The 16779-nt window shown below is 38.7% G+C and overlaps 1 protein-coding gene across 1 annotated transcript in view; it reads right to left on the reverse strand.

Moving 5' to 3' along the window:
* Positions 1 to 782: 782 nt before the first annotated feature.
* GRIK1 (glutamate ionotropic receptor kainate type subunit 1) overlaps positions 783 to 16779 on the reverse strand; it is a 370466-nt gene continuing 354469 nt past the window's right edge. Inside the window, exon 16 of the mRNA XM_030330322.1 lies at positions 783 to 1254. Within this exon, the coding sequence (XP_030186182.1) occupies positions 1099 to 1254 (156 nt within the window). The 3' untranslated portion in view covers positions 783 to 1098. The remainder of the gene's footprint in view (positions 1255 to 16779) is intronic.

The following is a 16779-nucleotide window of genomic DNA, read 5'->3' on the forward strand; positions in this document are numbered from 1 at the left end:
TGACCCTGTCTCTTCTTCCTCAGATTCCTTTCCTTCAATCCTTCGTCTGCTTTCAGCCAGAGTGGTTGTCACCTGTCAGACCCATCGTATTCCCTTGCATTTTAGCCACGCTAAACTCCTGTCCCTCCACCATCCTGGCCCTATTCGCTCTCCTTTTGGGGCCTTCCAGTATGCTGCTTCCTCAGCCTAGAATGCCTGCTTCTCCATCTTACAGTCCTCCCTTCACCTGATTAACTTGTCATCGTAATTTAGCTGTACCTTCCTCCAGGAAATCTTCCTTGGTTGAGTACATGTTCCTTTGGCTTCTGGCTCCTACTGAGGAAGTGCTCATCCTTCTTTGAGTACTCAAATGTTTTTCTTTTTTGTTTAACTATAAACTATGTGAGAGCAGGGACCATATCTGTCTTCCTCACCATAGTATCTCCAGAACCTAGAATGATGCCCAGAATGTGATGGACACTTTTATTTTTTGAATGAATTTTCCTTTTTTGTTTTTAAATCCTTTTATCTTATACTCACCAATATTCCAAGTGCCATTTTAAAGTTCTTTATGAAGTCAGATTTTAAAGCACAAAGATGAGTAGTTTTATTTTACTATAATAACTAGGTATTTGGTATGAACTCTAAGTATTTTTTTTTTTAATTAGCCAGAAATGATTCTGTGTGTCTGAACCGATTAAGAGGACTCATCAAAACAGCAAACTGGAAAACAGATGACATTTGACAAACAAACATTGTGAATGGGAGCTGAGTAATGGAGAACAAACCAACACTCAAACTTGTTCTGGAAAAAAAAACCCTGTTGATTTATTATTATTTAGAAAGCACACACAGCAATTTATCGAGAAGAAGGAGAAAAGGCAAAATAAGTGAGCATACAAATTCATTTTAAAAGATCCAGTGGCACTTCCCAAGTAATATCTGTCTCTGTGAGCTTTTTAAAGCTGTTGTATTTCGCATATCTATATGCATACCCAGAGTTATGAATATAGATACAGGGAAACACATCACACACTTGTCAGGAATCTTTCCTCCCCAAAACCTGTAGTGAGCGTATCGTTTTCCTTCCTGAAAGCTGCCTGCAGGTGTTTTCTTGGATCATGCCACAGTCTCTTTCCTCTGAGTTCGTCTCTGATGACAAGTAAGGATACTTGTGAAGGGAGATTTCCCCTTAGTTCTTGACTTTTTCTTTAGCTTTTTCTGATTTTTGAGTGAGATTCCCAGTTCTTCCATGATGGCATTGAAAGAGAGACACTAGAGAACATGAAATAACAGAGCATCAGTTTAACCTAACTAGCTGCCCCCTCCACTGATCTGTCTCTCACCAATACAAGATATTGGTCTAAGGTAACTCTGCCACACTGTAAATTCCCGGCCAGTTCCCACACCTCCTCCTCCACCCACTGGCCATTCGCCTTTTCTACTTGGGGAAACGGAAGCAGCAAGCTAGCTGGGTAGACTTTGGGCTTTCATTCACAAGATGCAGTATTATAAAACTACCCAGTTAGGCTCTCGAAATAGACAACTTACCTTTGCCGAGACACCAAAATAGAGTTAAGTTAAGTCATTTCCCCCATTGAGATGATCCAAACATTGATAGGTTTATCAAGGCATACAGGACACTTCAGTAATGCTATAGAAAATGAACAAACCTTCTCTACACCAAGGCTTTGTTTTTTTCTCCCATGAAACCTTACTTTGTTCCTAAAATAAAATCTAATTCTTGATGACTTTCCTTTCTGATAAAAAAAAAGAAAAAAAACAATTTTAAATTGTATATTTTCTCCAAAAAACAGAGATCTGGCAGCAGCAATGATGCAGCTGTGGTTGAAATGAAAATAATATGGTACCGAACCGCACAGCAAAGATGATGGCATAATACGAAGAGAAAATGGAGTGATGATCATGAAACGTCACGTGAGTGCAGATGGCGTATATATGTACGTATCTATTACAATTCCACTGTTATGTATTCGCATGCACAGTGTACAATGGTGTAATCAAACATAATTTGCTACCATTTTTTTGCAGCCAATATCAGATCTTTGAGTGATACATTCCTGCTAATAGAGATTTCCATAACTTAGTATTGTTCTTGATGAGGTAACCCTTCAAACACCCTTAAAATCCGCAAGCCTTTGGTAAGGTGTAAGCAAGTGCAAGCATGGGACTCCTTTGTCATGAACTCACAAAACGGATGGGTTGAAAGTCATATGACCACGTGCCACCCAATGATTTCTCTAGGCTGTGAGCTTCTGACAGGAAGGAAACTGGTGTTTCCTGTGTTCAAAGTAGGAAATGTCTCCTCTGGTCCTTGCGTATCAACGTGCAACATCTATTTTTGAAAATTTACACTCCAGTTTTGTTCCACAAAAAAGTTGATGTCATTTAAATAAGCAATAGTTTTAATTTTTCTACTTGATTTGAAAGCTAGACAGATACATTTGGTTCCTAGATATACATTGCTGGCCTACCAGATGTACACCTCTGAAAAAGTAGTAGTTTTTGTATGACTTCTTGTCTCTTTTGCACGTGTTTATAGACTTTGAGTTTCATTTTCATTTTCATATGGCACTAAGAATTCATGTCATTCGTGTTCATTTTCTTTCAAATCATAAGTTGTGGCTTCAGTGAATTGAGAGGGGGATCATGCCACCCAAAGAAAAACTTTAGAAATGTTTACTATGAATTATACTTACAAAAAGTGTTATAGCACGTATGTCACAACTGAAATTTAATGTTTTTTGATAGCATTTTGTGATGTGAAATTTTTCTGTTGCTACCAGACGAACTGCATATTTTATAGTGCCATATGACACATGGTATTGTATCGGGGTCTTGCAAATTTTGCTCAGAGAGATATTTCAATGGAAGAAGTGTTTTTGTTTTTCGGGTTTGTTTTGTTTTGTTTTGTATTTTGCACAGGACATCTCTAATTTCAGGAAGATCATTAAAATGGAAGGAAGAGAGGGAAAGAAGGAGGAAGTGCAAAGGACTTTATATATATACTATTACAAACAAATCTTACAGCAACCTTATAAGGAAGGAATTCTTATGCCCATTATATAGATGGGGAAATTTACTATTGGAAATGTTAAGTAATTTGCCCAGGAAATGTGGTTCATAAGAGCTTGCATTTGAACTCAGTCTATCTTATTTCACAGACTCAACTACTTTCACTTGACATCAACACCTTTTTTTTTTTTTACTTAACTACTATAAAGAGCTTTTGTAGATTCTTTTCTCATAAATGCATGTTAAGAAATTGCAATATTTCTGTTTTACTTGAAGTCTGAAACATTTGAGTTTAGACATTTCTCTTCATTTTGCACTGAAACCACCAAAGTGAGTCTCCAGGTGTGGCTCACAACAAGGAAAGAACTTGATGAGACTCTCTCTTTCCTGTATTGGGTAGAGGGGTAACCACAGTTCTTGTCCTGACAATATGTTTTAATTATGTTTCTCTTTAAAACACAATCTTCCTTCAACTTTTATATTGCCTTAAAATGCAGCAAATGTCTATTCCTTTCATTAACCCTAGGTATTTATTTTTTGCTGCCCTCATGAAAGTAAAAATATATATAGTTTTATGAGTGGTCTGGTTTCTCTGTCTTTGGTCACAAATGATGATTTCTTTTTGATTCTCACTTTGTCTCCAACTGTCAAAAAGAAAATGGCAAGATATTGGGACTGACCTTTCTGCTTCCAAGTTTTTGCTGTAGTCATAAGGAAAGATGACCTTTAAGGTCCCTACCAGCCATGAGCTCAAGCAAACCATACACTCTTTTATCCACAGGAAATGAAAATGTGAAGGTCATCTCTCAGCACAGAGGGGCCTGGGAGGGTTTCCTATTCATTCATTGATTTGTCTTTCACAATCTCAGAATTAAAGATATAGATAGAGAGATAGAGAGAGAGATAGAGAGATAGATAGATAGATAGATAGATAGATAGATATAGATAAATTGAGCTTCTGAATTAGGATAAAAATCTAAGTAGTTTTCCAAAGCTTCTATTTCTGGACTTGGTTTTTATGAACTCCCTTGTATCTGCAGAGCCGTAGAAAAATTATGGTTAAGCACAGACGTTTGAATTTCTAAACTAATTTCATTAGAAAGTATCAGACATGTTGATGACCATCTACCACCTTGCTCAGGAGGCAGGGACATTAGGGGTAGGGTGAATACCCCAGCAGAATCCTCTGGTGTTTGGCAGACTGGAAACTAGCCTGTAGTATGCAGCCGGGGTCCTCCTATTTTTCTCTGGTGGATGGAATTCATGTTTTCAATGGATCTACATATATGACCATGAATCATACTTGTGACTTGACCCCTGGTCTCAGAATGCTGGAAGTGAAATTTCAGCTGTGCTGCCTAGTACACTGGGCAAGTTGTTTATTTTCTCTTTGATTCAGCTTCTTTATCTATACAATGGAAACAATAGTAGAATCCTTTTCATAAGAGTTATTTTGTGAAACATTGAGTGGGTACATGTAAAACAGCACAATGCCTGACCCATGATAAGTTTCTCTATTTCTTTAAAATAACATGGTATAGGGGCGCCTGGGTGGCTCAGTCGGTTAAGCGTCCGACTTGGGCTCATCTTGCGGTTCGTGAGTTCAAGGCCGTGTCGCTCTCTGTGCTGCCTGGAGCCTGCTTTGGATTCTGTCTGTCTGCCTCTCTCTCTTTCTCTCTCAAAAATAAACAAACATTAAAAAAAATAAAAAATAAAATAACATTGTATAGGGGCACCTGGGTGGTTCAGTCATGTAAGTGTCTGACTCTTGGTTTCAGGATATGATCTCATGATTTCATGAGTTTGAGCCCCAAATTGGGCTCTATGCTGGCAGCACGGAATCTGCTTGGGATTCTTTCTCTCCCTCTCTCTCTGTCCTTCCCCCACTCACACTGTCTCTCTCTCTCTCAGAATAAATAAACTTAAAAAAATAACATTGTATATATCACTGAAAATAGTTTAAGTCTATGAAACTTACTGATATGTATTTTGGTGGTTTTTTTTTTTTTTTTTTTGGATAGTAGGAAGGGAGGAACAGTGAAAAGTTGATGATCCTTTAATATTATCCATTGTATGCCCTTCTATGCACCAATTCTTTGTTTCCACCAGTGTTTTGTTAAAGTACGTTCTATACATGTTTAATACATAGATTTTTCAATGCTTATTTTATTTGTTTCAGCCAGCTCATAACATGTTTTCATGTTTATGCAGTAATAAGATTTATGACAGCTTGTGTCTTGCCTCTGAAGGATAGGTGCTCAAGCATGAGAAAGAAATGAAAATTAGCCACAGCTCTTTGCCATTTAAAAAAACTTATCTCGGGGCGCCTGGGTGGCGCAGTCGGTTAAGCGTCCGACTTCAGCCAGGTCACGATCTCGCGGTCCGTGAGTTCGAGCCCCGCGTCGGGCTCTGGGCTGATGGCTCAGAGCCTGGAGCCTGTTTCCGATTCTGTGTCTCCCTCTCTCTCTGCCCCTCCCCCGTTCATGCTCTGTCTCTCTCTGTCCCAAAAATAAATAAACGTTGAAAAAAAAAAAATAAAAAAAAAAATAAAAAAACTTATCTCTATGCATCTGAACCCATTTACTGTGAATTGCTATGATAATAAGTTTGATAGGAAAATTCACTTATGAATGGATTTATAGTAATAAACTGTGTTAGTGCCATTTACGCCTTTCTGAACACTGTCCAAAGATAAAGTGATGTGTGTGTGCAGGGATCGCATGTGTGTGCGTGTGCATGTTTGTGTGCATGCACCTACATGTGCATGTGACTTCTCTTGCAGAGGAAAGGAAAGTGAGAAACAAGTTCATCTACTAGAAACCATGAGTGAAACTTCAGCTAGCACTGTAGTTCACCTGGTTTTAGAAGAAGGATTTCTTTCTTTCTTTCTTTCTTTCTTTCTTTCTTTCTTTCTTTCTTTCATATTTATTTTTGAGAGAGAGAGAGAGAGAGAGCGTGTGCACGTGAGCACACGCATGAGCAGGGGAGGGGCAGAGAGAGAGGGAGACACAGAATCCAAAGCAGGCTCTGGGCTCTGAGCTGTCAGCACAGAGCCCAACGCGGGGCTCGAACCCACAAACTGTGAGATCATGACCTGAGCTGAAGTCAGATGTTTAACCATCTGAGCCACCCAGGCACCCCTGATTTGCTTATTTCTTTTGCAGAAAACCATTCCTCTTCTCCATTCCTTTTGTGCCTGTAGTGTGACCCTGGTGAGCCCCCCTGTCCTCTTTTCCTGCCTTCTTTTGCTTTCTTTTACCTTCCTCTTTGTCTTGATTTTTTTTTTTTTAATAATTGCTGACATCATGGCACCTCCTTTGGATTAATCCTTAATATTTGGTTTCTTGGTACTAGTGTGAACCTGAACATAAATTATTCTTCTCCTGGCACCTTTATCCTTCTATTGCAAATATTCCCCTGGAAGGGATGGGAGAAGTTAAATGAATTCTTGTTTTGTACCTAAAATTACCTGCCCCCCCCCCACAGAGTCTAGGGGTGGGGAGTGATTTCCTTTACGTTATAGGAAGAACTGTGTGCTGAAATTTGATTTGGGTTTACAATATTGAAAGGACCAAGGCTAAGCTGTCTCGTATTGGCTTTCATACTGGTTGCAAACGTGGCATCAGATTGTGACTATCAGACTGATTTCTCTTGTATATTTAACATTTATGCATTCCATGCTTTATTCATTGGTACATTTAGAAGAACTTGGGGTGAATACCTTTATACCTTACATTTTGTACAGGTTTCTCTCTTTATTATGCTCTTTGTTTAAAGACACTTGAAGTGGTCTGTGACATTGTCTAATAAATATTCACATTATGTGTTGAAGAAAGATACAGATAATATTTGTGTCATTTTATAACTGTAAAAGCTTTCATTTTATATAGATATGCTTTAACTTGAAAGCAAGCTCTAACTTGAAGCCTTTTTTGTAAAGACTATTTTTAGTAAAATAGACTGAATTTTAACAAATATAGAAATCAAGGAATGGGTTACTGAGAAATGATGAGATTATCATTGCTGTTATGTTCTTGGTTTGGTTGAATTACTATCATAGTCTGGAGGCAGTGTCTCAATGATTTTTTTTTTTTTTTCTTTTTAACGAGATGGTCTAAGTATTCACATCCTTAACATTTTTAAACTGTGAGATTCAATACGGGAACAAACCTAAAATGTTCAAAATGTCAGGAAACTTTTTAAGGAATAAGAACAGAAACCTATTCATACATTTGCTACCTTAAGACTTTGGAAAGTCTGGTCACCTCTCTGCATAAGTGTTTTATGTCTTCACAGGATAATTGATGATCTAAGAGCAGAGATCAAGCTTCAGTGATCCCCCACTAATTATGTTAAGGAAGGAGGAGGGAGATTGTTAGAGTAGCTATGTGTATACCATTTTGTGTGAAATTCTTGCATTCCAGAACTCAGAATTTGGCTACCATTTGCTCTGGTTTTATCAGTTTTCTGGGTTCATTCAGAATTCCTGGGCCACCTCTCATGCAGCCATCCTTGGATTAAAAAATATATATATATATCTGAGAGGTTGGGAGTCAGCCATCATATTAGCCTCGAGAATAGTGATTATGATTAATTGTGCCTGAAAGCTAATGAGGAAGCCGATTGTCATCTCCTGAATCTGTGCCAAAAATTTCTGGATGGAGGAAATCTAGACATTGGCCTAAAACTTAAAAGTGTGGTCCGCTATCCCCACCTGTCACCCAGAAGCCACTCCTTACCCAGCTAATTTTCAACTGGCTCTTCACTCCTTCTACATTTTCCCTGGGGCTACAGTATATCAACCCCACTAACTTATTTTCCTATCTCTCTTTTTTTTAAAACATTTTTAATCTTTATTTAGTTTTGAGAGAGAGAGAGAGAGAACCAGCAGGGGAGCAACAGAGAGAGAGGGAGATGCAGAATCCAAAGCAGGTTCTAGGCTCTGAAAATGTCAGCTCAGAGCCCGACGTGGGGCTCAAACTCACGAACCGTGATCGTGACCTGAACCTTTCTAGGGTTCATTTTTGTTTAAAGACTTTATTTAGAAAACTTTTCTTCCATTAGAATAAGTGTAAGTCTATTGTGGAATGGATATACACACACACACACACACACGTGTGTGTGTGTGTGTGTGTGTGTGTGTGTGTGTGTATAATTTATTTATTTTTAAGAATTCTTTAAGAAATTTTTCACTATGGGTGGCTGCCCAAGACTCTACAAAATTCTTGGGGGTATTAGTTCGTTCTCCTCTAACATTAGGAATAATTTCATAGAAAACTTTGAAAAGTGAGGCTAACACTGAAGCCACGTTCCATTTTGATATTAATCCGTGTACTTTTCCAAATCTTCTGAATCTGAACCCTTTTTCCCACTTTTAAAGTTATAGCAAGAGCTTTTGTATGCATTGCCCTCAGGGTAGGGATGACATAGAAAGAGGAAAAAAAGTAAAATTTGCAGCTTTGAGTTCTTAAATAGATTTTTGTGGATCTATAGAAGCCACTGCAGTCTTTGAAGCTATTAATTACAACAGCTAGGTGTTTGAAAGAAGGAAAAAGAAGGCACTTTGAATTGTAAAAGTTTGCCTTCGAGCCTTCAGGGCCCAGCCCCTGAGATTGTGGCTGGGGTATGAAGCTAGGACTGTTCTGTGTTTATTTTCAAGGGGAGTCATCCAGCCAGGGGCTAGGACAGCCTAGATGCTGAGGAATACCAGGGAAGGGGCCCCTCACTTGCACCTTTGGGGATCAAACTCCCATGGGGTGAAGTAAGGCAAATAGATGTGGGGACAGCTTAATAGATGAAGGGAGCTGAAAACCCAAGGAAATCGTGCCCACTTTCTGTCCCATATTCAGAGGAAGCAGTCACTGAGTGCAGAAATATCATCAGAGCTGATCATCAGGCTGGTTGGAGACTGTCTCCCATGACGTCTGAAGTGTGCTCAAGAGCAGCGAGACTTTCCCCTGCTCCAGGAGGGCACGAAAGTTGCTGATGAGTTTGGAGAGATGGCTGCAGAGTGCCCCCCCAAGCATTATGACTAGACAGCTGCAAGTTGTTTCTGCCATAAGGATAAGCTTCAGGTGGGCTGGACATATCTGAGATGAGCAACCCTCCGTGCTTAAAAATGGCAGAGATGTGGGTTTGTATGCCAATCCAAGGTACTCCCAGTGCCTTTCTCCTGTCTGGAGTCACCATCAGAGGCCACCATGACTTTCTTCTCTGGCCTTCTGGCTTCTCTCTGGCTTCCCTCCATCTCCCAAGTCTGCCTCAGCCCCTTGTGCAAGCTCGGGGCCTACACACTTCCTCTGTTATTGGCCTCATGTGTACCTGAGCAGGCCTCCATGCTGGACTTGAGATGATACTATGAGGACTGACTTTCCATTACCACATGGAGAAGAGGGCCTGTCCTTTCTGCAACTCAGAGGCTGAGTTAGGGCCATAAATATATAATTCCAAGAAATTCTTTGCATGCCCCTTCTCATATAGAGAATGGCCTTGGCCTTGAGGTAAATTGAACCTGATGGAGGGTTTTAGTGTCCACAGTGTATATGTGCACTACCGTGGAGTCCTTGCGGTACTAGCTTATGCCCACATGTAGCGGACATACATTTTTCTCAAGCTATAAACTTAGGTGTGCAAGAAAACCATGTGATGCCATAAAAAAATAACAACAGATCCCACCTTAGAGGTTCCCATCCACTAGTAGATGTTGTCAACTCGATGTAACTCACTCATTGTTTAAAACTGAGTTTCTTTTGGTTAATGGCTCAGTTAATATGAACCTCTCCCCTCCTCCCTTCTTCTTCTCTTCTTTCCCAGGTGCATCTGGGCTTAGGAAAATTTAATAGAGGGTCTGGGCGTTGGTGATGGCGGGAGCAGCTGATCCATGGCCATACTACATTCTTTGACTTCCACTGGGGTTGGATCCTAGGAGGCCATCAGTGCTGCACTTTCTCTGCTGAGTCCTCTAAGTGCTTGTGGCCCCACTGTGGTCTCCATGTCAGGTCTACACATTGAGTCTTTTTCCACTCCAACCTCAACCTTTCAATCCACTGATTCAGCCCTTCTGCAAGGCTCTTCATTGAGAAGTGCCATGGGGTTTTCACTGTTTTCCCTGAGATGCTGTGGGACTGAGCAGGACTCTACGAAGCTGTTCATAGGTTCATGACCTAGATATTGTTATTGAAACATTCTGGAAACAGTTGGATATAAAATTTTTCTCAAGTTTTCCCATCTCCTGGGCTATACCCTGTAAACCCCAATATGACATTTTCTGTTCAAGATCTCCCAGAACTTTTCTGAGGTTTCTATTTTCCTGTCCTCAAGTTGGGACTTGGCTCATGGATGGCCATGAAGCCTTCTCTCAGGGATTCCAGTACCACTAAGATTTAATGACTTCCCTCCCATTCTTCCCTTCTGTCCTAGTGGTCAAAAGCTGGTCAGGGATAGGAACATGAGGGAAGAATCATTATTTTGTGTATTTCCACAATCTTGGGACTCTGGGTTTTGGCTCTTGTTAATTACAGATAAGCTTTTCGAATAACAACTAATCTATTCGACAAAACACCTGGTTCTTAAGACTGAAAGCCATGGTTTCCAAGATTTTTGTCTATACTACAAATCTATAAAGTCTACTTAAAACTCAAAAGCTAAGAGTCTGATTCATCTCTGGCTTGGAAGCCATACAGATAAAAACATTGACGCTTAAGGGTGGAGGAGGATAGGGGTAAAAACAATAGAAAATAAAAGCACATCAACCTTTTTCTTTGTTTCCCTTTGTCTTTCTTTAACAGAATTACTGAAGTTCCACTTACAGAATAGGTTTCCCCATCTCTCTTGAATTGTGACTGAGAATATAACCCATTCCATAGCTATGAATAACTTCTAGCTATGTCTTGTTTTGCTTGTTGGTTTGTTTTATTTTGTTTTCTTTCTCTTTCTTTTCTTTCTTTCTTTCTTTCTTTCTTTCTTTCTTTCTTTCTTTCTTTCACCTACTCTGTCGGCTCATCAAAGTCAAGAAGGAGTCCACTTTTGTAGCCTTTCCTGTGTTTGTAACACTTTGCTTATGACTGGATGAGAACTTTTTCACTCTTTGATGCCATGATGGCCGGTTTTCTCTTTACCCAGAGTAGACCATTTCATCCTGCAGCACTGGCAGGAAAAGGTAATTCTGTTTATGACAATAAAAATTTAGTATGTTTAAGGTAACTGCACAATCATATTTATATTTGTATTTGGTATTTGGTCAAGCTTTTTTGTTGTTGTTGTTGTTTGGTCCTGCTTCTTTTTATTTCCTTCCCACTTTCTATCAAACTTAAAAAATTACTGTGGTTGCAGAGAACTTTAAATATCACCTCTTTGGGGCTCCTGGGTGACTCAGTCAGTTAAGTGTCCGACTCTTGATTTTGGCTCAGGTCATGATCTCATCATGGTTTGTGGGTTTCAGCCCCACATCGAGCTCTGTGTTGACAAGGAGCCTGCTTGGGATTCTCTCTCTCTCTCTCTCTCTCTCCCCCTCTCTCTGCCCCTCCCCTGCTCGCTGTCTCTGTTTCTTTCTCAAAATAAATAGATAAACTTAAAAAAAAAAAAGAAAAAAATGTCATCCCTTCGTGTCACAGATGGGGAGACTGAGAATAAGAGAGGGACAACGACTTGCCCAAAGTCACATAGCTATTCAGTAGCAGCACAGGGACCTGAACTCTTGGCTTGTGACTCCCAGGTCATATTTTTGTTGTGTCATTTACACCTTTTAGAATCTGTTTGGTTTAGAAGACACTGCCACTGTACACTGGAAAAGTTATTTCTAAATGGATGTTAATTGCTTCCTGGCCTCTCTGAATTGATGAATGTTTGGGTTTCCAGGCAAAGGAAAACCTCTTTGTATAATTACAGAAATAAACTGGTTGAGATTTCTCCAAATGACTTGCTAAATAAAGTGATCTGACTACAGAAGAAATGAATGAGAACGTGTGGAAGCATCTGATAATGTGCCAACTGATACTTAGGACTTAAGATAATTGCATATCGGGGCGCCTGGGTGGCTCAGTCAGTTTAAGCATCCGACTTTGGCTCAGGTCAGGATCTCACAGTTCGTGAGTTCGAGCCCCACAATGGGCTCTGTGCTGACAGCTCAGAGTCTGGAGCCTGCTTTGGATTCTGTGTCTCCCTCTCACTCTCTGCCCCTCTCCTACTTGCACCCTGTCTCTCTCTGTCTCTCAAAAATAAATAAACATTAAAAAAAATTAAAAAAAAAAGATAATTGTATATTAGGGTAGGTTACCTGGGGACAGTAGTTTCTTAGTTCCTACGGTTGGTAAGGACTAAAGTGATCAGGGCAACAACCTTTTTTTGAAATGGAAAAATCTGAATATTTGAAGTCTAAACACTTCAGTTAAAAAATTGGACACAAAGAAAATCCTGGTTTTGCTAACTTAAGCTTAGTAGATAAAGGAGCGACAGTAACTCCATTCCATCACTCAGGTCCTACTCATGCTTTTTGTGTGTTTCTGGGTGTATACGCTGAAGCACGGAGACATGGTGGGGTTGTGCAGTTTGGCCAATTAGCCCCATTTGGGTTGACGACTACAAAGTTCAGATTTTGTAGCGGGTGTAACCACATAGAACATTTGGGCTTTTATCACCAAAACGTTCTCATCTGTGTAAGTAGAATTTTTTTGAAAATTTAAGGGAGAATCCCATTTTCCATGATATCAGTCTCTATGGAGAGGATTTTGAAAGCAAAAATGATTTTAATATGCCTGTGCATCTGGACATAAAATTCCATAACTGCGGGAAGCATAATGAGATGGTTCCTAAAGGCAAGTTAAAACTGCAGCATCAAGCAGAAATTTTTCATTATCTATAAGAGTTAATTAATAATGCCATTTGGCACAGTCAGATGTGCAGAAAATAGTCCGAGAAGTAGGAATGCCTTGCTTTCCTTTTACTTTTCTAGGCTGTTCAGGCTACTTTTCAATTGCTTACTGGGAAACAGACCTTATAGTATAAAGGGTCACGGGCTTGGAAACTAATTGGGATTCGTTGTTTTGCTGCTTTGCCATAGATGGCTCATATAGAACATAATATAATGCTAGTCAAATGTAATGAGGTATTTGGAAATATTTTTTTGGGGGGGGGGATAGGTTTATAACTATATAATCCAGCTGATTTTCCTAAGGGCATGATCTCTACCCGCCATGTGTCCTCAGGTAGTTGCAGTTTTACTGGAAAAACTCTAAAATAATTCAACTTCTAATTTTAGTCTAAGACAAAATAAACTTTATTTTTTTCCTTATTGCATTGGATTATAAACAGGCTTGTCAGGAATTGGATTAGACAGCGTTAGATGCTCCGTAGTTGTCGATGCACTGTTCAATCTTTTCAAACACCTCTCTGCTCTCTTGCTAACTTTAAACAGTATTCCTCAAAGTATAAGCCACAGATAACCTGCCAATGTTAATAAAATCTCACCCTCACCACTTAACTTGAAGTCAAATTGCTGTGTTCCATCTAGCTTTAAAGAAAACTCATGCTTACCAAAGTTTTAAAGTAAAACAGCTGTATTTAAGATTGTTGGGGGAAAAAAAGCTCATGTAAGGAAAGGTATTTTTTAAAAATCCCTTGTACTAAAAAAACTCATGTACATGACCTAATTTTGGAGAAAACTGCTATATTGAAGCTATTTTTTTTATGGAAAATAATGTCTACAACTAATTTTAAGCATTCGCTTTCAGATTTTGTTAAAAAGTCACCAATTCCTGGATTACACTCACTGAGAAGCAATCTATGGAGGTAAAACCTATGATCCATATTTTAAATAATTTCCCCGGTTGATTCTGAGGTACACCAAAGTTCTGAGAACTAATGAAAAAAAAAACAGAGTTTGGAATTTTTTCTTTCATGTTCAAGGTTCTTTTTTTCTAAATTTCACTTAAAATGCAATGGCCCCTGGTGGAGTCACTGTGGTTTCAGCCGTCATTTACTTGATGTCAAGAATTGGTTGTCTAGGGCATGTATAAAAAGAAAAAGAAGTGTAAGGAGCCTTGGTTTCTGAAATGAATAGAAGTTCTTCAAGGGAAAAAAGGGCACAGAGACCAATTAAACTACCTATTTGATCATTTTGAGTAGGTCTAGCAACTATAACTAAACATGAAGGTCATCAATTGAATATAATGAAATTTTTATCTCAAAGATGTGCAGTTTCTTTTTGAACTCTCTCTATAAAGGGTTTATTGAATATTGAATGCCAAATATGTGAGTATATTTTGGCTTAGAATTAATGGTCGTACCTCTGGAATCAATCAACAGACATCAATGAATTATTGAATGCTGATTACACATATAAGATTATGTTTTAGATCACTACTGCACAGTAAAATCAACTGACTACCTTAAAAAACTATTGTCCTGACCTCCTTCCAGACTAATCAAATAAGAATTTCTAGAGATGAGGTTCATGACTTCTACTGGATCCTCATGTGTTGCCAGTTTGGGTCCTTCCCTGGGGTGCAATGGACTTGTCCTTGATTTTTAATGATTGTGTGAGGAAAAGTGGTTTTAGAGAGAGAGTTTGAACCTGTAAATTGGAAAACCTCTTTTCCAGACAGACTGTGTATTAAGATGCATGATAAATTGTACTTACTGGCCACATGACCAGATAGCAATACCTAATTTCTCTATAAGGGGCTAATATCTGTTAACCAATATCTGTTAACAGAATTCTTATAAATGATCTTATTTCCGATACCATTATAGAATTTCATTTAATTCTCAAAGCAAATATAGGTCAACAAATTATCTTCATTTTACAAATGAGGAAACTAGGGCTCAGAGAAATTAAAAACTACCCCCAATCATCAATACCATTGTTTACTGAATGGCAACGATGTGCCAGGCATGGTTAATGTGTTTTGTACAATAACACTGGATGAGGTACATATCATCAAGCCAGCATTCCCCGAGTATGATCTGTAGAAAATGGTCTGTCAAGATCCTTCGGGGGAAAAACAGATTCTGCTATCTAATAAGTTTGGGAAATACTGAATGCTTTCCAATCTTGTTGAAAATTCCCAATGCATCATAACATGTTAAAAACACTGAGATATCATGCCGTAAAGAAAGTTTAGAGTAGTGTTCCATGGGTTCCTTGACCAGAAAATCTAATTTGAATAACACTTGTCAATGGTACCTTATGACCAAGAAATTATGTCCTAATATTACCTCCTAAGAAACCAAGGCTCTGAGAAATGCAGTCACTTGTCTACTGTGATTCAGCATGTGGCTGTACTAGAACCTGCACCTAAGTTTGGTTGATTTTGAAAATTCTCCTATAATTCTAAATTCTAGGACTCCAGGCTGCTGACTGCTTATTTCTCTGTTAGTAAATATGAAATAAAATTGTTGAATGGATTAAATGTAATGCTGTATCATTTCAAAACATTTTGAAAACTGTAAAATAAGATATAAATATCAGAAATAGGTAGTATACAGCTTAAAGTGGCACACAACTCTTAAGTTTACCCAAACTCTGAATGAATTACACTTTCAAAGGAGAGTCTCTGTAGAAAAGCAGATTTTGTTATCGCTAACCCCTTGATCATCTCAACTTCATCAATCACCCTTGAACTTTTTTGGTAGCATCTTTGATTTATTAAATAGTCCTTGGGAAGATAAACTCATGTAATTTGTGGTTTCCACATACAGAATCAATAAATTCTGAATACTAAAATACTCCAATGTTTGCCTCTATTGATTATGAAGATGTAAACTCTGACCCAGGACAAAGTGTGCTGCTTTCACTTTAATAACAGTAGATAAATGTTAGTGTAATTTAGAGATATTTTCTTAAAAGCACATTTATTTAAAGAAGAAAGCAAGACTGAGAAAATCAGGGCAGGAGTCAACTTTCCTATACATGCGTTACTGGAGACATATAGTTTTGACTGGAGGGACCTGTGGTTCAAAAATTGGAACCCATTTAAAGCTAAGCAAAGAGAAGGCAAAATGCTACATGATTGCACAGATGGCTTATCTTTAATTCTGAGAAATATGTTTTGGGGCTAACTTCACATGTCAAAAGGTAATCCCATTAAGGAGAACAAAGACCAACTGATCCCATGCTGGGGGAAGATGAAAGGCATCCTCAATTCCCCTACGCAGTGTGAAGAGGAAAAGAAGCTTAGAGGGCAGGCAGACATCCTCCATCACAACAAATTAAGTATGCAGTTGGTTTCTTATGTCACCAAGCTGAGTTAGAGTGGGAATTATTTACAACATTTTGAATGCAGGTGGAAAATAAATCTAGAGATCTGTAACTAATGTGTATGGAAATTCTTTCTTCTATTTATTTTCTCCTCCTTGCCCTTCTCCCTAATATACTTGGAGTGAATTAATTGATAATGACAAAGCATCCAAAGAAATGAGTGTGAAAGTGTTAATGCTCAGAAAAGATTGTGAGGAGAACAACCACTCTATGCTGGGTGAGTAGGAAAGGAATAAAATTACATCTTGTGAAAAGATGTTCGTCAATGCATAGTGAAAGTGAGTCAGTGGAAAATAGAAGATGCTATGTGTTAGTTCCTAGTTTAGGAGTTTGTCTGGAGCTTGCAAGAAATAGTCTGCAGCATGAAAAAAACCACAGTTCCTTGGAGACTCTGAACATACTATGATCTGAACGTACAGAGGGTTGTCAGGTAAATGTTACGTGAGAGCTTGATGTTAATGAATTTCGACCCAAGAATCATTTTCGACTGAGTTGTGCCTTTCTGAGTG

Source organism: Lynx canadensis, chromosome C2 (genome assembly GCF_007474595.2).
Source record: "Lynx canadensis isolate LIC74 chromosome C2, mLynCan4.pri.v2, whole genome shotgun sequence".
Taxonomy (NCBI): domain Eukaryota; kingdom Metazoa; phylum Chordata; class Mammalia; order Carnivora; family Felidae; genus Lynx; species Lynx canadensis.